At 43.5% G+C, this 24,437-nt stretch overlaps 1 protein-coding gene across 1 annotated transcript in view; it reads left to right on the forward strand.

Annotated features, from left to right (window-relative positions):
- The first annotated feature begins 2,076 nt into the window (after positions 1–2,076).
- The window catches only part of SAXO1 (stabilizer of axonemal microtubules 1), a 356,540-nt gene continuing 334,179 nt past the window's right edge, over positions 2,077–24,437 (forward strand). Inside the window, exon 1 of the mRNA XM_069239449.1 lies at positions 2,077–3,599. Coding sequence (XP_069095550.1) covers positions 3,568–3,599 — 32 coding nt within the window. The 5' untranslated portion in view covers positions 2,077–3,567. The remainder of the gene's footprint in view (positions 3,600–24,437) is intronic.

Raw genomic sequence — 24,437 nt, forward strand, 5'->3', positions numbered from 1 at the left:
ACTAGGTGGCTCTCGAGTGTGGGGGCGTGCACAAGGATGTCATTGCTTACATTCAGCACTCCTGTTAGTCCCCCAAGCACTCCTTTGATGGTGTGTTGAAAGATTTCGGCAGCGCTTGATATACCAAGTTCAGTCGTGTGTACCTCCAGAGGCCCATGTGGGTGGAGAAGGTCGTGGTTGGTCTGGAGTGAGGGTGTAACACAATCTGATGGTAGCCTGACCGGAGGTCCATTTTTGAGAAGCATTTGGAGCCTGATAGTTCCCCTATTATGTCGTCAATTGTTGGGATAAGATGCCTGTCCCGCTTAATGGCTTGGTTAGATAACTGCATATCCACATAGATGCGGACGGCGTCAGGCTGCTTGGGTTTCTTCGTGACGAAAATCAGGGAGACCCACGGTGTGGGACCGGATCCCTTCTCGATGATCCCAGCTCTTTGTAGGAGTAACAGCTCTTGTTCCACCTTTCACTGAAGGTGGAAAGCTACTCGCCGGTGCCGGAGGGAGACAGGGGCTACTGATTCATCGATGTGTAGTCTAGGGGGCGGCCCTTTGTGGCAGCCAATGCCGCTAAAGAGGGTGTCGAATTCTTTGGTGAGGTCTTCCAGGCAGCTAGCATAGATACTGAAGGCAAATTGAACTAGGCCGATGCTCTGGGTGGTCTGGCAGCCTAGCAAGAAACCAGACCCTTCTTGTGACACGTAGATTTTTGTGGAGAGTTCCGTGCCCTCATGTTCGACCTCTGCTGTGAAAGTACCCATGATTTGTAGGGGTTGAACATTTCCAAAAGCATAGACAAGCACACTGGTCGGCCTGAGCAGGAGTCGTGTTATGAGGCTGTGGTACACCTCGGCAGCCATGAGGTTGATGGACCCACCCGTGTCAATCATAGCTGGTACGAGCTGGTTCTGCAGGGGGATCTGGCAGGTAGGTATCGACTATGGGCTGCCCTTTTATTGAGCGCTCTTATCACATAGCCCACCTGCTGGTCGTCATCCATGTCGCAGCCAGACGAGGTGGTAGGAAGTGCTGTCACTGCTTTGACGGTCTTCTTGAAAGTAGGTTGTGCCTTGGGTGTCGACCAGCACACTTTCGCAAAGTGGTTGATCTTCCCACAAGTGCTACAAGTTTTTCCACGGGCCGGGCACCCACCTGGGAGGGGCAGGGAGCCACCGCACCATCTACACTGTCTGTCCTTTTGACTTGCCCCTGGTTGCGCTGTTTTGTTCTTGGGGCTGCTGGTGAATACAACATTCACCGGCTCGGTTTTCACCTGGACAGGTGCTGCTTGCTCCATGTGGGCAGCCCGTGCTTTAGACAGTTCCTGGGAACGCTCAAGTGTGACGATATCTCTCATTCTCATGTTGGGTTCCTGCAGAATGTGTTCGCGGAGCTTCGAGGAGGCGCATCCCTGGATGAACTGGGCCCTGACTTCATCTTCCTCTTCTAGTAGAGTACACGTGCTGGCCAGCTCTTTAATGCGCGTGTAGAAGACGTCAACGGACTCCTCTGTTTTTTGGCGTGCTTGGCGTAGGAGCAAGCGTTTGTAGTCGGGATTGGCATACGGCTCAAAATGCGCAGAGATGACGTCCTTCAACGTGGCATACGTGTGGGGTGGCTTTGATTACCGATTTGGATATTTTGCGGATGTCAGCGCCACCAAGGTGCAACAGTAACAGTCGTTTTCGCTCATCTTTGACGTCCAGTGCCTCAAAGTAGGTCTCCAGCCGTTCCATCCTGGCTTTCCACCTTGAGGCTTGTGTGGGAGGGGCCCCAGTGATGGTGAAGGGTTCAAGGGCTGGGGTGCTTGCCATGTCATTAGGTGCTGCAGGCAGCTGTGGGCTGCTTGGGGGAGGGGGGGGGTTGGTCCTGCTTTGTGGGTAGGGTAGCCAGTTTTGGAGAGTGGTGGTCCCGGGCCCCTTATGCAATATCTGTGGTCCGTGTGTCGTGACAGGGTGAAAGCCACGCAGCTGAGAGTGTCAGGCAGGTGGGCGTGGCCATGCAGAGGTGTACCACTGACACGGGCACTAGTTTGTGTTCTTCAGGGCCCGACAGGATGAGGACCAGGGCGCAAATGCGATACCTGGAGGTGTAGCACGAGTGTCGGTGGGTCTTTGCCACGCTGGTATAAGCGGGGCCTGCTCCGCCGTGGAAGCATCCTGGACGTGCTCCCGCCTGGTGAGAGGGAGGCCTGGAGGGCGGGGCCCTCTGGGCGAGGCCGCTGCAGAGGCAGGAATCGCTCGCCTGCAACAGATCTGGTAGAGCTGGAGGGGAGGGCCTGGGCGGGCCTTGCCATCACGGCGGTGGCCCGGTGGTGGAGCCCATGTCGCTGCAGGAGGCGTCCGGCCACGCTGTATCGCCGGCGAACAGAGTGTGCTGGCGATGCAGGGAAGGAGCCGGGTACCTGCGAGCCCTGCCTGCGGCGAGGTCGTCAGCAGCAAAGGTGTGCAGGGTGGGTGAGCCACCTCGTTGCCAATGTGGTGTCAGACGAAATGACGACACTGGGCCTATTTACAGTGCCAGAGAGCTTTATTCCAACTCTGGTTCTAACTAACTTTCCTGCCGCCCATCCGTGCTAATTAAAGCCTCGCTCCCACGTCACTGCTGGAGTGTCCCACGCATGTTTAGTGAGGAGGGGTCGCCGGGTGGACCCCTTCCGGATCTCACACCAGTGGGCTCACCCATATCTCCAGCGGACATTACATACACCACGCCACTCCCTTGCACTCCATGGCACTCCACTCTTTGCCACTCTGTTCCACTCGTGGCCACTCTCCCTTACGCTGCTAACTTTCAGCCATGCTGAACAGCAGCCACGGCGGTGTACAGCATGGCTAAGACACATTAGCAAAGCCAATAACGCTTGCACTGGTGAGACCTAATGCCTTTGTCAATACTTGTTTTGCAGTGCACTTTTCAATGTTTCCCCCCCAAAACCCAAATTTGACAATATTTTTGCTATTTTCTCGGCACCTCGAAGGGAGTTCACAATCCCTGGGTACCTTTAGAATTCCAATTAAGTTGGGAAAAAAGACACATTTTGTGCATATACCTTATATGGTCAAAAACTGTATATAAAAAAGGCTCAGCACTTGGATCACTGGTATTATTATTATTTTCAAACTGGACACCAGGGAGTGGTCTTCGCATCAGCATCCTTGCTGCCCACTTCAGGCTGGGCAGCAGGTGGGCTGAAGAGGCTTCCATCAGGCCGGGTTTCCATCCGTTAACTGCATTCCCGCGACTTATGAAGCCTCTCCGCAGAAAGAAGCTCGAGACCCTGTGAGGTCACAGAAGCATTTCCTGGGTTACCGCTGGCAACTGGAAGCAGTGGAGTGGGGCACAGTTCCAATGCTCGTCGCAGAGCCCCAACAGCTCGAGCTGCCAGGGAGGAGGATCTCGGACCTCCGCTTCGAGCGGCGCCCGCAGCTATGCTGCAGGCCCTACCCTGATATTATAGCTTGCCTTGAGCAGGCGGGATCGACTAGCCGAGAGCGCCACCTGCAGTCTCCAAACAGAAGTAGTCCAGCCCGCCTGTTAAACACAGCCACTTGCACAAAGCAGCAGGATGAAGTGCATCTGCCAGATCTGTATCTGCGGGTGAGTACAACGCGGGAGCACCTGAGGGGGGACAGTGCTAATGTGTTTTGGCTTTAAGGTTTGGAACGGCTCTTGGGGTGACTGTCCGACTACTAGAATGACTTGTTCTCATGCCTTTCCATCGCACATCTCTCTGAGCACGCTCTCACAAGAGTATATCAGGGCAGGTGCTTTAAAACCGAGGGATTACACGGACAATCCGATTACATTTATAATGGCGTCTGTATTTAATGAAACCTTACTTATGTATATCAATTATAGACTAACATTGAAGACCATGAAACGGCACTTTTAGGTATTACGATTGCTTCAAAAAAATTAAATCCGTCGCACGAAGCAAAATGCAGGATTGTGAGTTCAAGTCTGTTCAAAACTTCTGATAACGAATCTACTGGTTTAATGACTGTGATGTCCTTTTGCATAACTTGTCTTTATTTTGCAGCTATGAGTTTAGTTCTCTCGACCGACACAGAGTTATCCCATCAGTAATGTTGTTAGTTGTTAAATTGCCGTACAGGGTGTGTAAAGGTGGAGGGCTACCGCCGTTTATCGCATTTGTAAATTGATGGTTTCGTATTGGATCCAGTTAACAGTATAATCCTATATAGTTTCCATCAGTGCTTAATATGTAAATAGAAAGGTGCCGGTGCCCAAAGCCCTCCTCTTAAACATGCGGCTGCTGCAATTAAATACGCGAACACGGAATACTGAGGCAGCGTAATCCTGAATCCATCTCGGGCCTCCTCAATCCATTTACAGCCCCTCCCTGCCCCTTCAAAGCACTCTTGCAGCTTTCTGCTTTCTCCCTTTGTGACGCTTTTTCGTTTTTCTCTTCCTCCGTCTTTCCAACATGTGTCTTTTGCTCGCAGCAAATGCTTAAGACAGAAGAATAAGCCGCGGCCCTCAAAAATAAGTGCTGGTGCTCAGCACCGGAAACAACAAGTACAAATTAAGCACTGGTTTCCATAGAGATATGTTTCTTTTGTCGCGGTGCTGGTCTACAATACTTGAACTATTACAGCGTCCCTAAGTATAAGTACATGCAAGCTGCCTTAACTAGGGCTCAAGGGTGTAAACGGGCATTTAAAAAGATCTTGCATTAAAATCTGAATTCACTAGTTGACGCAGGTGGATGGTGCTTAATATTCTTTGGCTTAACTATTAGCAGTAAAACTGATTCTGAGCAAACTGGAGATATAACACTGTGACGAGGTAGCAAATACACTTTTGACACATCGTAAAGAATCATACATTGAATTTGATGCTAGCAATGTGTGATGTATGGCTCAGCATAGCAGTGGGCAGGTGCTTCGTGGCAGCTGCTGTGTATTACAATGTGTACCAACAGGACAATGTGTCTCTGCTCGGAAATGAAAATGTATGAATGTTTTGAGAGCTCTTGCCACTTTCTAGATGTAGTGATGTGGCATGTCTGGTTTCTCCCTTGTTTAAGAAAAGGGGGTGATGTAATGCGTCTCTGTGCATGGACTTAGGGCCTGATTTAGATCTTGGTGGTAATGGTCCCGCCATCTGCCCTCCATTCGCCCGATGTAGATGTTGGTGGTCCCATAGATAAAAGACCGCCAATGAACTGCCGACTCCACCAGGAATCTTCCCCATGTTGACGGTGCCATTGGAAATAGTGGCTGGCGGTGGGTCTCCAGCCACCTTTCCTACTGAGTGGATTGCGATGTGCCTTCCAGCCAAGCCAACTGTGATGGTGTTATCTCCACATCTGAGTTTGGCGGTTTGGAAGGGAAATGAGGAAAAAAGTAATTTTTTTTCCAGTTTCCACTTCTGTTTTTGACTGGACACATCTTCAGAGGACCTGCCGTCGCTACTGCCACTGGACAATGGACACACAGCCCTGCCATCACCAGACTTGAAGGTAGGGATCCTGCATTACCTGTGTATGTTGTTTGGTCACTGCACATGAGCTTGGGACCACTGCAGTCATAAAAGTCACATGTATTTTTTTTCAAAAATACCTGTGACATAGATATGTCGGGAACACAATTGTAAGAGATGGATGGGGACACACTGGTACAAGACACATAGCAAACACATACACAATTGTTATTGTGGTGTCAGTATTCATTGCCAAATGAATGCTGGCATCACAATCACACTAATGATGGCATCACACTTGTCACCATGTCCACATGTGCACATTGCAAGGGAACCTGTACCTATGATATTGTGAGTCCAGTTATGTATGTGAATCAATACGTGTGTGTGTGTGTGAGATTGGACTGGCTGGTCAAGGTAAAGGGAGCTGGAGTGGGTGATGTGGTTGTGTCTGTATGTGTGCTTCTTGCATATGGCTTTGATGTAGTTGTGTATGTTAGGTTGTGTGTTTTGTTGCTGTGTGAAACATTCAGGTGAGTGGTGTTGTGTGGTGATCATTGTGATGTGTGTAGTTGTGCCTTTGTGTGAGTATGTTTGGTTAGATGTGTATGTAGTTGTGTTGGCTGATTGTATGTGTGTAGTATCAAGGGTGTGTGTATGTTGTGTCATGGATGTATGACAGTGTGTGTTTCTGGCATGTACAGTGTGTGCATGTCACTTACCTTGATTCGATAGCCACTGTTGTTGTACAATGTACAATGCCTCCTGTGACGGTCTCCAGCCGTCAGCAATCTGCCGCCCTCACACCGCTTGCAGGACTGTAGCATCTAAATATGGTTGGCGAACGCCCGCCAGGATGACGGCCAAGAAGAGCACTCCGTCGAGGTGGTTGGCGGTTCAGCCACAATAATGCTAAATACAGCGGGTGGACGACCGTCAGCTTGACGGAGTACTTGGGGCCACGGCAGTATCACCGCCAAGATCTAAATCAGGCCCTAACTCTGCAATTCAATGTTGGGTGGATGCTTATGAGAATGTGAGGAGTTGATTTCAGGTGGAGGGTGAATAGAGCCCTAATAGGACAAATCAAATTATGACTGTAACTTAAGGATCTAATATAAAACAAAAAACATACCTATTACCTGAGTGGCGCCAGACTTGTGTGAAGACCCTGCCCTGTAACTAAATTTTTTCATAATTAGAGTCTCACGCATCCACAGCAACATTCTACAGCAGCCAAACTCCATACAGATACACAGATATATCTGAATAGCAGAGCTAAGAACATTTACTTGACTCCAGCTTAAGACCCTGTTCTCCCAAAACATTGCTCTTTCTGTAGACCACCAAAATCAGAGTAGAGCTGTGAAGCTGCTTCTGGAATATATTGTTGTTGCGATGCTCTCGCACAGTGCGTGTTTACACTGGGCTCGAGCATCGCTAGGCAACGGGAGTTCGAAGGGAGGTGGAGGAGAAAGACAGTTAATGAGAAAGACGAGCTTCGGATGTCCTGTTATCGGGGTCGTTTTAACGTTGCCAATAAAAGCGGGAACGGCGCTGTGGAGAGATTCAATCGGGTGATCAAGGGCGTCATCCAAATGGCAAATTACAACAATTTGGATTGGAGATGTGAATTAATGCGGAATTTATAGTCATACAGGACGTCACCTTGTGTTTCTACAGGGTATTCTCCATTTGTGTTGATGAGAGGGAGAATTCCCACTGGGAAAGATAATGTGGGTTGGAGTTCTGGGGATAAAAAGGCTGATTGGACACTTAAACAAGTTAAACACAACATTAAAAGTTCCCAAGTGCAAAGTAAAATGTACTATGACGCAAAATACAAATGTAAAGAACAAGTCATAAAAGTTGGTGATGTGGTGAGAGTTAAGAAACCAGGTTTCATAAAAAAAGGTAATAATCGATTTTCAAAACCCCTTAAAGTAGATAGAATTTTTTGTAATTCTGCATTATTAAGTGATGGTAAGGTTTGGCACATGTCATCATTGTCCATGTGTAGGAATGTTAATTCTGGGTTGGTTGGGAAGGATATTAGCCCAGAACGCAAGGTATGCAAATTTGACTGGTTAGATGATTCGAAGTATAAGCCTTCCTATCATCCTGATTATAACTCAAATGTACAGCCTAATGTACCTACTGTTAACAATCATTTTGGTGTGCCTCTGTCAAGTAGTACACAAGTGGAGGAGGTAAGTATGATGTTTATTGCACCACTCCAGAGAAGCGTCCCACTGCTGGATCAGCAGGGAACAACTGCCGGACCGAGAGTGGAACGTTACATACATACACATCATAACAATGCACGCGTTGCCATGAACACAAAGTGGCAACCACGCGCGCACGACATAACACATCTCCCTTTTCTTAATAACCAAAATATATAAACATTCAAATAAGAACAATAAAAAATAAAAATAATGAAATCTAAAGAACATTCAAAGAAAATAATGCAGATCTAATTTACATAGTCATCAAGCCATTTTGGTTTACATCAATTCCTTTTACATTTGGTAACATAGTTATCATCAAGTTTATTTGACGATGAAGACTTAGTTCCGGACTCTTTGAATAACATGTTACTGTTCAAGGAATTATTCTCCTCATGTCTATGAGGCTCGAAATCTAGGTCATTTTGTTCTACTACTAAATCTTGAGCCTCATGACCCCCACTCTCCTCATTGCTATTTGACCTACTCGGTTCAATTACTGGGTCAAAGTCCAGAAAAATCCCACGCTCACCTTGGCTATTAGTAGGATACACCCACTCATTACCTTTTAATATGGCAATGCGTCTGAAATTCCAGACTCTACCATCAGATAACCTGACCGCATTTCTTAACACTTCAATTACCCTGAAAGGTTTGGAATATTGACTTTCTCCCTTCCTTACCTTCCAAGGTTTCTTAGTTTTAACTAGCATCCCTACCTTTACACTATGGGTGTGCTTGTTACTACAATTTTGCTCAAATTTTGTTTGATAACGCTCATGGGTGTTACTTAATTTGTTTCTTACAACATCTAAGTCCATGGTAACTACAGGATCCTCAAACAACCAAGAAGGATTAACCTTAGTTCTAGCAATTCTCCCTCTCATAATCTCGAAGGGAGTACATCCAGTCATTTCATTTAACGTAATACGATACATCCACACTGTTTTAAGGACTTGTAATTCCCAGTTCTCATCCGCTATACCTTCAGATTGAATTGCCCCTTTAAGTACTCTGTTAAATCGTTCGATAAAACCATTGCCACTGGGATTGTATAAAGAGGTAGTACAATGTCTAATTCCAACTCTACTGAAATATTCCTTAGCTTTTTTTGATGTAAATTGTACTCCATTGTCTGTGATAATCCTGGAGGGAATACCTTCATCAGTAAAAATCCTGTCTAAAAATTTTAGAACAGCATCAGAGTCTACCCCATTTACAATTTCAACAACCGGCCATTTTGAAAAAACATCTATAGCTGCGATGATATATTTACTATTAATGCCAATGGGACCCATAATATCCAATGCAATGACTTCCCAAGGATTCTTGGGGTTACAAGAAAAGTACTCATTGGGTTTCAAAGTTTTTAGAGATTTGTCGGCATTGGCACATTTTACACAATCTCTAACACACCTTTCAATGAAGATATCGTAACCAGGCCACCAAAAGAATCTTTTAACAGATTTTTTGGTTCTAACGATGCCTCCATGACCCTCATGGCATTGTAAAGTAATATATTTCCTAAGGTTAGTCGGTGGAATAGCTCTATCACCCCTCCATAGTATACTTTTGAAGTGAGACAATTCGTTCCTAACTTCCCAAAAATTCCTCAAATTAGGGCTCAGATCTTTCTTCTCTGGCCATCCCTCAACCATGTACTTCAAAACTTCTTGAATTATAGCATCCTTGGAATACTCCTCAATCCACGACTGTTGGTTGATAAAAGGAATATCTTCATCGTGTAACCAGGCAATATGGTAGTCATCCCACTCAGATTCAGTTTCATGTTTACCACTTAAAGGCATTCTGGAAAGGAAATCAGCTGACACATTATCCTTACCAGGAACATAAGTTACATTGTAAAGAAAATCTTGAAGTCTCATGGATAATCTGGCAATACGTGCCGAAGCCTTGGCCATCCCTTTAGTGGTGAGTAATTTAACCAAAGGTTTGTGATCACTACGAATTTCACAATGTTTGCCCCAGACAAATGCTCTAAAATGCTCCAAAGCCCACACACACGCCAATGTTTCTCTTTCTATCACAGAATATTTAACTTCTGCGTCAGTCAGAGACCTAGAAGCATAGGCAATTAAATTTTCACTGCCATCACTCTTTCTCTGAGACAATATTGCACCTAAACCTTTCGAGCTGGCATCGGTGGTAACAATGCTGGGCAAATTGGGATCAAAACCTGACAGAGGAACAGCATTAGGAATAGCTGTTTTAATGTTTCTGAATTCATAATCACACTCCTTACACCAATTAAATTTGCTACCGTTCTTGAGTAACTGTCTTATGTGGAATGTTTTGCAGGAAAAATTCATAATGTATTTGGAGTAAAACTCTGTGAGACCAAGAAAAGACTTTACATCATCTTTACAACTGGGTTCCGGTGCTAAACGTATTGCATCAATTAAATCAGGTTTGGGCCTAATTCCCTCCTCACTCAACACGTGACCCAAATACGTAACACTCCTGACAGCAAATTTGCACTTTGAAAATTTGACTGTCAAACCTCTTTCATTTAGGATACTTAATACATGATCCAACAAGTGATCATGTTCGATTTTATCTCTGCCATGGATTAGGATGTCATCTTGAAAGCAATGTACGTTGGCCATGTTACCAAATAATGAATGCATGAGTCTCTGAAAAACAGCAGCAGCAGAGGCCAAACCAAAAGGCATCCTCTTGTATTGGAAACATCCAAAAGGAGTAATGAATGCTGTATAGTTTTTTGAATCTTGGTGTAACACAATCTGATGGTAAGCGGCCGAAAGATCAATGGTGGAAAACAGTTTTGCGTCTTTAATTGTGGAAAGCATTTCTGAAATGCGTGGTAAAGGAAACTGGTCAACAAGAATGTTGTCATTAAGATGACGTAAATCAATACACAATCTAATTTTGCAATCGGAACGTCTAGCAACCACAATGGGAGAAACCCACTCAGAAGATTCAATCTTTTCTATAATGTCTGCACTCACTAAAGCATTTAATTCCTTCTCAACTTCACATCTAACAGTTAAGGGTATGTTCCTTGCTTTGAAAATCTTGGGTGAAGCATTATCCTTGAGCACAATTTTGTGTACAAAATCAGTTAACTTGCCAATACTATCATTAAAGACTTTAGGGAATTTTTTTTTAAGGAAACTAGATCCAGATTCGCACACATCGACTACCATCACTGGTTCAGGATTATTGGGATCCAATATGATATCTAAACTGCCTTGATCTTGCCAACCTAAAATTGCAGGACCTCTCTTCGCAACATACAATTTGCATAAACTAGATCTATCCTTGAATTCAAACAAACAAATGGTAAATCCCACTTAATCAATTTTCTCACCCGAAAATCCTTCAGGAGCGATATCAGGAAGGACCAGAATATCCCCTAATTTCTTTTGAAATTTATCAAACCACAACTGTTCATTAATAATAGTGTAAGGTGAGCCAGAATCTACATACATTTGAACTTCAATTCCACCAATAGTCATCATGCAAATAGGTTTCTTCCTGACTTTCACAGAATCAACATTTAGGACTGATTTGTCATTACTTCTGATGTTTAGAACAAACTTATTGTCATCATTTTTTTCCCATGGTAAAGTATCATCACACTCTTTCTCTACAAATTTGACTTCATTGAAAAGTTTCTTCCTACACACCTTAGAAAAATGTCCAACCACCCCGCATGAAGAACATTTCTGTTTTAATGCAGGACACGATTTGTTATTTGCTAAATGTGAGCTGCTGCCACAACGGAAACATTTAAGGTGTTCACTAGAAGTGCCCTTAACTACTTCTGTTTTTTTGCATTTATTCTGCCCTCGAATTTTAGAATGAACTTTATTTACACTCTCATCCAACTTAGATTCTTTGAGTATGACTTTAGCACTCCTAGAAGACATTTCAGCTTTCCTGACAATGTCAAGAATTTGTTGTAAGCTAGCATCTCCATTAACCCACAACCTTTCTTGAACAGAAGAATCATTAACGTGCATAACAATTTGATCTCTGATTAATTCTTCTTGTAACTGTCCAAAATTGCAATCTAACGATAACGTTCTAAGAGCAGCAAGATAATCATCAATAGTCTCATCAATTTCTTGTTTTCTGTGGAAAAATTTGTATCTTAGAATACCAATACATACTTTAGGGGAAAAATAATGGTCAAAAACACTGATAGCACTATCAAATGCATTTTGATCCCCTTCTCCACCCCCAGCTTTAGTTGCTTGGTTGTATGCCTTTAAACCTTCTGGGCCAACACAATGCAAGAAAATCCTTTTCTTTTGTTGGGGAGGCATGTCACCTTGGATATCAATGGTATCAATGTAATTGAGAAAGAATGCTTTCCATTCTGGCCACTGCATGCAGGGAGCGCCACCTGCAGGCCAGAACGATTGTGGAGGAGGAAGAGAAAAACTCTGGGCATACATATTGCTAATGCGTGCTACGAAGGTTGATCAGATAAGTTAAGTGAAGTAGCAATGACTACAATGGCACAGCGCGTGCACGCAGCAGAGTCAAGGTGTTTCTCCGTAGTTAATCGTCCTGCTGTGACTGGTTGAACTGCTTCAGAGCGAAAGCATTAAATGGACGTAATAAATGTGGCGTAAAAAAACAGATGATAGAGAAAAAAAATAATAATAAATCCCACGAGATTGTAGTAGCACGAAGGAAGAGTTCAATGAAAAGCACAGGACGTCCAACGACGGCATTCAGTTGACAGGTATCCACTGTTGCATCCACCGTTGCTAAATGATGTGCAACAAGGGCACAAGTCACAAGGTATCCAAACAACGGGAAACACGCAATGAAAACTTCCAACAGCGGCAAATTCGCGCTATAGAGCGCGAGCCATAAGTCTCTAAAAAAAAACAAATAAAAGGAAAAAATGCCGCTAAACTTACGGCACAGTAAAATTGAAGAGAAGGAGCCGTCAGCAGGAACAACGATGAAGGAGTGATGGAAAAGAAATCCAGGAGGAAGAAAAAAAACAAAAACAGAAGACACTGTAAAAAAAAACACTGGAGGAGAACGAAGAGAAAACCTGGAATGCGGGTTCGGGGAGTGGTGCAGCTCGTCGCCACTTGTCAAGTAGTACACAAGTGGAGGAGGTAAGTATGATGTTTATTGCACCACTCCAGAGAAGCGTCCCACTCCTGGATCAGCAGGGAACAACTGCCGGACCGAGAGTGGAACGTTACATACATACACATCATAACAATGCACGCGTTGCCATGAACACAAAGTGGCAACCACGCGCGCACGACATAACAGCCTGCAAGGAAAACAAGCAGGTGTGGTCGTTTAGTAAGGACACCAAGCAAATTTCAGGATTATGTCTGTTTTGCGTAATGCTACGAATGTGAATTTATTATTCTGTGAGGGTAAAATTGTTTTTTGTTTTTGGAATAGTTTTTTTTTATTTTTTCCTTATTGTTGTATTTTCTGTTTGTTAGGGGGGAAGATGTGTTGCGATGCTCGCACACAGTGCGTGTTTACACTGGGCTCGAGCATCGCTAGGCAACGGGAGTTCGAAGGGAGGTGGAGGAGAAAGACAGTTAATGAGAAAGACGAGCTTCGGATGTCCTGTTATCGGGGTCGTTTTAACGTTGCGAATAAAAGCTTGTATTTCACATGAATGTCGTAACGTTTTCTTCTTAACAATTGTGCTTAACTGTATATCTTAACACAGCCAAATAGCTTCCCAAAATAGAATAGGTTAACATAACACCTGTGAATATTTTTGTGTCCAGTGTTTACAGAAACGTGGGCAAATTGGACATGGGCGCTACCCGCAGCTATGGGGCAGTGTGGCTGTGAATGTGGGGTGTATGTCAGTGGCGTAGCAAGTGTGCAATGGAGCCTAATACACTCAAACAAAATGACTCATCTGCTTGCTGTTGAAGAGGTAAAACAGCAACAAGCAGGGTTCAATGAGTCCCAAAGGCCTATGGGCAAAGGTTTCACTGCACCTGTGCACCATAGACAGTTTCACCTCTGGGTTTGGTGCCTTAGGCGATGGAACTAAGACTGCTTGAAGGTTAATTCCTGACTATATACCCAGGGGACAGGCAGCGGGCTACATATTCCAGCAGAGCCCGTGGAAGACTCTGTTGCACCCTAGGAGAAATGTAATATTTTATGATTCCGAAGGAACTTTTCGAAAACAGTTATTTTATGAATGCACATCATAAAGAGGCCAACACTGACTGGTTCACTGATCTCTCCAGTGCGTAATTTGTAAATAAAAACATGTCAGTGCCCAAAGTCCTCCTCTTAAACACGAGGCTGCGGCAATTAAATGTGCGAACATGGAATACTGAGGCAGCGTAATCATGAAGCCATCTCGAGCCTCTTCAATCCATTTAAAGCCACTCCCTGCCCCTTCAGCTTACTTTTACAGCTTTCTGCTTTCTCCCTTTGTGACGCCTTTTCGTTTGTCTCATCCTCCATCTTTCCCATATGTGTCTTTTGCTCGCAGTAAATGCTTGAACCAGAAAAAAAAATGCCGGCCCCCAAAAATAAGTGCTAGTGCTTTGCACCGGAAACACCAAGCACACATTAAGCACTGGATCTCTAACATGCCAAATTCATTCATATGTACCCAACGCATTACAATGATGAACAGTGGTGTTTTTATTAACAGAATTACATGCAGCAGTGCTAAAATTGCATAAAGCGCCTTGAGGCTGAGGCCCCAGGAAGAGATAGGGCATTGAACCATATGCAGATTTCTTAGCTACAAACAAATATTTCCCCTCCCAAATGTACTCCTTGAAACAAATAAATTACAAAAAAATTACAAATGATTTATCTCATAAATTCCATCATTTTATTTACACATCCTTTGGGACCATGACGGCAGGGTTAAAAGTATATTAGTAGGAATATTGTGAGTGTGAGAACGTTTGTGATAGTAGCAAAACATGCTTAGCTTACTTGTATGTGTTTATATTAGCCTGACTAAGCCTCAGCCAGCTTGCATTAACATCATTACACATTTGCAGAGATAGTGCACTTTTATTTTATGTGAATGAGCATTCTCCACATGCATGTGTTTCTCTGCTTGCTTTTCAGTTTCAGAAAATTAAAAAAAATAGAAGCCTTGTTCACAGTGTTGTTTACTGTGCAAAATAATAATTGTATTAATGTTCCTTCTTCACGAGGAAGCCATGCTTAGGATTTTCCTGTCTTTATAACTTGCAAAGTCTTTTGCTTGAGTCTTTTCTAGGGACCATTTATGTGCTGAACTCTCTGATGGATTTCTGTAGTATATAAATATCGTGTCATCTCCTTTATTTCCTGTGCACACATGTTTATCAATAGGCAGCAAAGTAGGTGCAAGATGTACATTATTTGAGGTATTGTGTCAATATGAAAAATGATTGGTTTACATGAATGTTTCTTTGTTAATCTATCCCTATTGTAGTGTCTCACCATACCTAGGTCCTCATTATGACTTTGGCGGTCCAAAGCCAAACCTGCCATTAGACCGCCAGTGCTGGCGGTCAGCAGACCGCCATATTACGAGTGGTGGCTGTTCACCGCCATTTGTTAGGTGGAAAGCAGCCATCATTTGTTCTTGCGGTCAGTGGTGCAGAGGCTGCCACACTAGCATGACTCTGCCCTCCGTATTACAAGCCGTAATACGGCTTGGCAGTGTCCTGCTGGCTTGGTGGTGAGGGAAGACCGCCAGGACCCATCCCCTCCCGGACGCCCTCCTTGATAGAAGAGGTAAGTGGGCGTCCAAAAGGGGTGGGGGAGGGGGGTTCTGTGGTGTGTTTGGGTGCTTGTGTGTGTGTGTGTTTGCAGAGGGGGTGCTGAATGCATGCATGTCTGCGAGTGTATGTTTATGTGTGTGCGTGTATGTGCACGTGTATGGGGGTGTCTGTATGGATGAATGCAAGTGAGTGGGGGTGTCTGTGTTGATGAATGTGAGTGAGTGGTGGTGTCTGTGTTGATGAATGTGAGTGAGTGGGGGTGTCTGAGTGCATTTATACGTACGCTGAATGGGTGTGTATGTGAATGCATAAGTACGTGAAGGGGTGGGAAGGTGCCTATGAGTGTATGGACGGGTGGGGGGGATGTGTGCATATGTGTGTCGTGTGTGTGTGAATGAAGATTCCTGTCGCTGGGTGCATGACTGCCAGGTTTTTCGTGGTGGGGTGACCGCCACAGAAAGCCTGGCAGTGTGCAACCTCGTAATCCAGACAGTGGCGTGAGACCTCCCGCCGAATTGGAGGTGGTCACCGCTAGCTGCGGCGGTGCAACCACACCGGCATTACCAGGCGGAGTTGTGGAGGTTTGGCTTTAGACAAACCCCACAACTCGTAATACGACGGTCTTCACCACCGGCTCCGTGGCATTGAGACTGCCACGGCAAGTCCGGCGGTCTCAAGACCGCCAGACTCATAATGAGGGCCCTAGTGTGTGACTTTCTTTGCCTAAACCCTATAAAATTTCATATTTTTGGGACATGTGCCAGACTTCTCCTTTCTGTCTGGGCAGAATATGCGCTATTCTGTTTACTTACTTAGGCTCTGAGTACGTGTTGGTCAGTATTTTCCAACCTATTAATGCACAGGTCAGAATTATGAGTAGTTAGGTATTTAACACATCTGATATTATCATTTGTTACATTTTTTCAGGCCAAACCTGGTGAAATTTAATGGGGGGAAGCACACAGTATTTACTGTATCATGTGGATTTTGGTGCGTTAATCTGCAAAATCTGCATGTTATTCCCCACAAACTATCGCACTCAAAAAATAACATACCCCATGGTATCATTATTTGTCAGGTGTGATGAATAGCACCTATACTAGTAATCAGGGCCTTTGACTTTTCTTGTTTTTCTAACTGTGCAGACTCTGTCAGTCTGCCATTTGAATTATACTTAGACTTTTTGCACTTTCTTTGGAGGCAGACACTATGTCGGCCTACTTGCTGAACTATATTTTGATTCTGGTTGCTATTTGCTTTCAAGACAGACCTTATTTTGATTCTCTTGCATTATTTGATTTTGACTTATTACGAATGATGATTTCTCATAACTTAACTATTTTTGCCTTCTGTAATGACCCTAATTTGTGAATAAACCTTTATAGTTTTGACTTGAATTATTGTGTTGTGGAGGTTTAATTTAATTGTATTGAATTTAGCCTTCTCAGACAGCCCCAAGCCTTCACCTCAACACTCTTAATTGTTTCAGTTAGAGTATCACCAGATTTTGGTGGAGACTGCTGGCAGTGAGCCAATTATTCTAATTACCATTAATTAATTAGCATAATTAGTGAAACAGTTTGGGTGTCGAAACTTAGAAATTCCCATAATTGTTTGAATTGTTGCTGGAGTGCCTGCAGATGTTGTTGGGAAGTGAGTATTATTAGGTCTTTGTGAGTGCATTGCCCTGCTACAGCTTTGCAATGATTTGGTGATCTTATTCACATTTTTGTGTTGTGAATGGTATTGTGTTATGTGCATGTGTCCAAAATGTAAAGTTGTACTGTATTGCATTGTAATTTGTTACACAAATTGCAGAAGATTTACAACCTGCAAAGTTGTATAAGGTTATGTAGTTTCATGAAAAGACATTGTGATATTATATGATTTTTCTGCAAAGCTTTAGGTTTTCTGATTAATGTGTAAAGGTTATAGATTTATAGAGAATTTGATTTCCATTCAGAGACCGTGTAGGCAGGCAAAGGTTTATGTCTATTGATTTATTGACACATTCAGAAACACAGGACCTCTTGCTATAATAAGGTTCTTAGGGTAGGGAAAAACTAGAAATAGAAACAAAATTACCCGGCAACCTTTTCTTTCCAATTCAGCTCATAAGCCTCCTATAGACACATGAATGTACAGCTCAGTGGGTAATGATGATTATATATTTATCTTTTTATTACAATTCTTAGAAATATGTCTGCAAGTACAATGTACCAGTATTAAAAGTCACATAAATTTAACATGACCAGGCAATATGTCATTGGTTTTGTTGGTACAGGTCTTCAAAGAAACATGAGTTTTCAACCTTAAAAGCCTTCACATCTAAACATTCATAACACATACTTTCTGCATCCACAACTTTACACACATCCTTCCTCAACATAAAACTATTTATCAACCTTGGTCTTGAACATTTTTCAATTCATGCTTGAGTCATCTTCCATAATCTTTTACAAAATTTGTTATTTTGTACATATCAAAACCTGTTATGACTGTTACACAGTGTTTTCCCAGTAATCCTGTGGCTTTGATTTAATATCTTCGTTAACAATACTACTGTGGCTTTGATTAAATATATTTTACATCATGTATCGTAAATTGTGTTTTGCTTTGAAGTTCTGATTGGCTCTGTTAGTTTAACATATATTGTGAAGCTTGATTGAGATTACAAAGGTTATGAACCTGGATAAGTCATAGATTCCTGCATATGGAGCCTCCAGTTGGTACTCCCACCTATGAATTGCTGGTAGACCAAGGCATGCATACATTTTTGTGGCCTTAAGACTGGCATAAAATTACTGCTAATGATAAAAAGGTGCAATTTCCTGTGACTGGTATGGTTGATGTGTGGACACTTGAATATTTGAGGTGTGTCATGGTTGAAATTAAACCACAACAGAGATCTGTGCAGATTGAAGCATTGAATGAATTATGTGGCCAATGAGAAGAGACATTTGAAAACACCGAATGATCAAGTTGACAAGACCATGAATAATTGGAAGCAAGATTGTTTTTTGGAAAAAGAAGTGACATGAGAAGATTTTAGACGTTGTGGGTGTGTTTCAAGTGACTGCTGCTAATTCAGACAAAAACACAACAAAACAAAATACAAATTCAAAGAAGTGTGAGAATAAAAGTGATTCTGAGGGAGAAGATGTTTTCATGGCTTCTCTGTTGATTGATGTGAGACCACCTCCTTTATAATGAGAATCATGCACAAGGACGAGAAGTAGGAGCAAGAGAGACGAGTATAAGAAGAGATGACCACGCCTCTAGTTCATCTCCACAAAACAAATTACTGTGAAAATAAGGTTTGGAGTTTTACAGGAAAAGAAATTGAGTTGAAAAAAGTGGAGAGCCAGTGCAGAGCACTGTAAAATTGCAAGCAATGTATCCTAGCACTTCTCAATGTAGGCTTACTTGTGAAGCTGAGGAAAGGATCATGCCTGCCATTGAGAAAATGACTGAGTAGTTCATTTTGAGGACCCTAAATAAAGGCACAGGATTAACACCACACAGGGTGTTAATATGGAGAGTCATGACAATTCCTGGTTTTCATTCAGCTGTGTTTGTGAATATTACTGATCACCCGGTTCTGGATTATTTCAAGGGTTTGACTAATTTGATACACTTTATCTCTCTCAGACCCATATTTATACTTTTTTACCACCGCATTTGAATCATTTTTTTTATGCAAAAGTGGCGCATAACGTACAAAATACAATTATATTTTGTACGTTTGCGGCACTTTTGTGTAAAAAAAAATGACACAAATGCAGTGCTAAAAAAGTATCACTTGGGTCTCAGTGTGAAACTAAGTACACCATGGGTGAGGAATGAACCAGGTCATTACCCACAGCCTAGAACCTGGGTTGTGGTGAAGAGACATGCTTGAAAGACCCCCCTGGAGCCTCAGTGGAAGTGACCTTTTTAAGTCATATTGGTGATGAACACTGCTGTGAGGTGTGAAAGTGTGCCATATTGGAGACACGCATATCACAGGTGTGAGGAAAATGCTTTTTTATATAATGTGGTTATGTGACCTCCTCATGTAATAAACTGACAAACTCATACTGTTAGAAATGGGGTCTTTGGTTGGCAGTCAGATTACCCCCTGTCCAAGCTAGGTCCCTCACTCTAGTCAGGGTAAAAGAGAATCACCATCAGCTAACCCCGCTCACCCCTTTGGTAGCTTGGTACGAGCAGCAGACTTAACTTCAGAGTGCTAGGTGTAAAGTATTTGTACCAACACACACAGTAACTTAATGAAAACACTGCAAAATGACACAACACAGGTTTAGAAAAATAGAAAATATTTATCTAAACAAAACAAGACCATAACGACAAAAATCTACCATGCACAAGTCAAGTTGTCAATTAAAAAGCAAAAAGAGTCTTCATGTAGTTTTAAACACACACTAACACTGTTAGCGTGAAAATGTACCTTGGGTGCGTCAAAAATAACCCCACACGGGCGAGTGTGCGTCAAAAAGGGCTTGCGATGTGTCGATTTCACTCATGAGCGAGACCTTGCATCGTTTCTCCTTTCGTTGGGTCGGGCGCATCGTTTCTGCTCTCCTCAGGAGAGCGATGCATCGATCCAGTCAGCACTCTCGGGTCCGGGCAGGCCTTGCATTGTTTTTACAGGCCCAGTGGTGTTTGCGTCAGAAATCCAACCGCACGATGATCTGAAAACCACGCAGCGCAGGTTGTGATCTCACCAGCCTCCGTCAGCGATGCTGCGTGTCGTTTCTCCAGCTCCATGCGTCGATCTTCGGGTCGAGTTGCAGGTGAGCGTTGATTTTCAGCCGCGATGCCGGTGGCACATCAATTTTTCAGCCGCAGATCAAAGTTGCGTTGATCTTTTCCCCACACGGCATTCTGTGTGTGGATTCCTCCCTCTTAGGCTGCCAGCTTCTCCTTTCACAGTCCCAGGAGCTGGATGGACACCACTTGGCAGAGTAGGAGTCTCTCCAGAGACTCCAGGTGCTGACAGAGAGAAGTCTTTGCTGTCCCTGAGACTTCAAACAACAAGAGGCAAGCTCTAAGTCAAGCCCTTGGAGATCTTCACAAGATGGAAGGCACACAAAGTCCAGTCTTTGCCCTCTTACTCTGGCAGAAGCAGCAACTGCAGGATAGCTCCACAAAGCACAGTCACAGGCAGGGCAGCTCTTCTTCCTCAGCTCGTCAGCTCTTCTCCAGGCAGAGGTTCCTCTTGGTTTCCAGAAGTGTTCTTTGGATGCCCTACTTATATCCAATTTCTCATTTGAACTAGGCCTACTTCAATGCAAAGTCTCTCTTGAATGTGAAATCCTGCCTTTCCCAGGCCAGGCCCCAGACACTCACCAGGGGGTTGGAGACTGCATTGTGTGAGGGCAAGCACAGCCCTTTCAGGTGTGAGTGGCCATTCCTCCCCCCTCCTAGCACAGATGGCTCATCAGGAAATGCAGACTACACCCCAGCCTCCTTTGTGTCACTGTCTAGTGTGAGGTGCAATCAGCCCAACTGTCAAACTGACCCAGGCAGGGAATCTACAAACAGGCAGAATCACTGAACTGGTATAAGCAAGAAAATGCTCACTTTCTAAAAGTGGCATTTTCAAACACACAATCCTAAAATCAACTTTACTAAAAGATGTATTTTTGAATTGTGAGCTCAGAGACCCCAAACTCCAGATGTCCATCTGCTCCCAAAGGGAATCTACACTTTAATCCTATTTAAAGGTAGCCCCTATGTTAACCTATAAGAGGGACAGGCCTTGCAACAGTGAAAAACGAGTTTAGCAATATTTCACTGTCAGGACATATAAAACACATTACTATATGTCCTACCTTAACCATACACTGCACCCTGCCCTTGGGGCAACCTAAGGCCTAGCTAGGGGCGTCTTACATGTAAGAAAAGGGAAGGTTCAGGCCTGCCAAGTGGGTACACTTGCCAAGTCGAATTTACAGTTAAAAACTGCACACACAGACACTGCAGTGGCAGGTCTGAGACATGATTACAGAGCTACTTATGTGGGTGGCACAACCAGTGCTGCAAGACCACTAGTAGCATTTGATTTACAGGCCCTGGCACGTCTAATGCATTTTACTAGGGATTTACTAGTAAATCAAATATGGCAATCATGGATAAACCAATCAACAATACAATTTACACAGAGAGCATACGCACTTTAGCAGTTGTTAGCAGTGGTAAAGTGCTCAGAGTTCAAAAGCCAACAGCAATAGGTCAGAAAAAATAGGAGGCAGGAGGCAAAAAGATTGGGGATGACCCTGCATATGCTAAAAAGTCCAACACATACTGAGTCCAGTTAGCTTAGTTTGAAAAATCTTGTCTCAACCCTGGGTAGCTAAGCAGACAGACTTTATCAAAGGAGCAACTTTAAAGCATTTAACAGCACCAAAACATAATAAAAACCTAACACAAATTTTTAAAGATAGGTTATATTTTTATCTTTAAAAGACAGCTCATCAAGCAAAATCCATTAAAGGCTTCCGGAGGTATGAATATTTAAAACCTTTGCTGCCAGGCCTTTTCCCCCTCAGGTGCCAAGCCTTTTTTGGATATTTGGGGCAGTTTACGCTTTGGCCCTCATAACTTTCTGTTCACGTTAGCTTCTCACGCCAAATTTGCGTACTTTTTTTCCAACATCCTAGGGATTCTAGAGGTACTCAGACTTTGTGGGTTCCCCTGAAGGAGACCAAGAAATTAGCCAAAATACAGTGAAAAAATCGTTTTTTTTTAAAAATGGGAAGAAAAGGCTGCAGAAGAAGGCTTGTGTTTTTTTCCCTGAAAATGACATCAACAAAGGGTTTGTGGTGCTAAAATCACCAGCTTCCCAACTTTCAGGAACAGGCAGACTTGAATCAGAAAACCTAATTTTTCAAATGACATTTTACTGGGACATACCCCATTTTTACTATTTTTTGTGCTTTCAGCCTCCTTCCAGTTAGTGACAGAAATTGGTGAGAAACCAATGCTGGGCCCCAGAAAGGTAAACATTTCTGAACATTAGATAAAGTTCTGAATTTAGCAAGGGGTCATTTGTGTAGATCCTACCAGCGTTTCCTACAGAAAACAACAGCTTAACTAAAAGAATATTGAAATTGAGGTGAAAAAAACAGCCATTTTTCTCCACGTTTTACTCTGTAACTTTTTCCAGCTATGTCATATTTTTTAAAGCAATATACCTTTACCTCTGCTGGACTCTTCTGGTTGCGGTAATATATAGAGCTTGTAGGTTCATCAAGAACCCTAGGTACCCAGAGCCAATAAATGAGCTGCACCTTGCAATGGGTTTTCATTCTTTACCAGGTATACAGCAATTAATTTGCTGAAATATAAAAAGTGAAAAATAGGTATCAAGAAAACCTTTGTATTTCCAAAATTGGGACAAGATAAGGTGTTGAGAAGCAGTGGTTATTTGCACATCTCTGAATTCCGGGGTGCCCATACTGCCATGTGAATTACAGGGCATTTCTCAAATAGACGTATTTTTTACACACTGTCTTACATTTGGAAGGACAAAATGTAGAGAAAGACAAGGGGCAATAACACTTGTTTTGCTATTCTGTGTTCCCCCAAGTCTTCAAATAAAAATGGTACCTCATTTGCGTGGTTAGGTCTAATGCTTGCGACAGGAAACACAAAATGGACACATCACATTTTTACATTGAAATCTGACATGTTTCTTGGAAAGTGCCTACCTGTAGATTTTGGCCTCTAGCTCAGGCGGCACCTAAGGAAACCTACCAAACCTGCACATTTTAAAAAACTAGACACCTAGGGGAATCCAAGATGGGGTGACTTGTGGGGCTCTGACCAGGTTCTGTTACCCAGAATCCTTTGCAAACCTTAACATTTGGCCCAAAAACATGTTTTCCTCTCATTTTGGTGACAGAAAGTTCTGGAATCTAAGAGAAGCCACAAATTTCCTTCCACCCAGCGTTCCTCCAAGTCACCCGATAAAAAATGGTACCTCACTTGTGTGGGTGGCCCAGGTGCCTGCAACTGAAAAATGACAAAAACCTGTAGAGATTGAGCGACTTGATAAGCACATATTTTTCTTTTATACATCTTTTAGGCTGACTCTGCTTTGGGGACCTACACAAGTGAGGTATCATTTTACTTGGGGGACTAAGGGGAACTCTGGGTGGTAGGACATTTGTGCTGCAGCGGTGATCCTACAAAGAAAAGTGAGGAAAATATGCTTTTTTAAGCAAATGTTGAGGTTAGCATAGGAGTCTGGGTAAGAAATTGTTAGGGGATCTAGGCAGGCCACACCTCCTTGGACTCCTTGGTGTGTCTATTTTTATATATTTTTATAATCCATCATCTGAAAGAGAGAGGTCTGACAGGAGAAGCCAGTCCACGTACACACCCTAATATGTACACCTGTCGTCTGAGAGAGAAGTCTGACAGGAAACAGCAATCCCTCTCCACTTGCAAGTATGCACTCCCGTCATCTGAGAGAGAGGTCTGGAAGGAGAGGTCTGTCATTCCTCACACCTTGCTACATACACCAGTCATCTGAGACAGCAGTCTGGAAGGAAAGACTCCATGTACACACCCTACTTTGCACACCTGTCATCTGAGAGAGAGGTGTGACAAAAGAGGCCAGTCCATGTTCACACCCTAATACGCATTCCCGTCATCTGAAAGAGAGGTGTGACAGGAAAGAGCAGTCACTCTTTACTTATTACTATGCATACCATTCATCTGAGAGAGAGGTCTCAGTGGAGAGACCAATCTTTCTTCCCACACCCTACTATGCACACCCGTCACCTGAGAGAGAAGTCTGTTAGGAGAGGCCAGTCTCTTCACACATCCTGCTATGCACACACGTCATCTGTGAGACAGGTCTGACAGTAGAGGCTAATACATGTACACACCGTACTACACACACCCGTCATCTGCAAGAGATGTCCGATAGGTAAGGGAAGTCCCTCTGCATTCACTGTTATGCACATCCATCATCTTAGCAAGAGGTCTCAGCAGAGAGGCAAATCTTTCTCCAC

This window comes from Pleurodeles waltl, chromosome 1_2, assembly GCF_031143425.1.
Source record: "Pleurodeles waltl isolate 20211129_DDA chromosome 1_2, aPleWal1.hap1.20221129, whole genome shotgun sequence".
Taxonomy (NCBI): Eukaryota; Metazoa; Chordata; class Amphibia; order Caudata; family Salamandridae; genus Pleurodeles; species Pleurodeles waltl.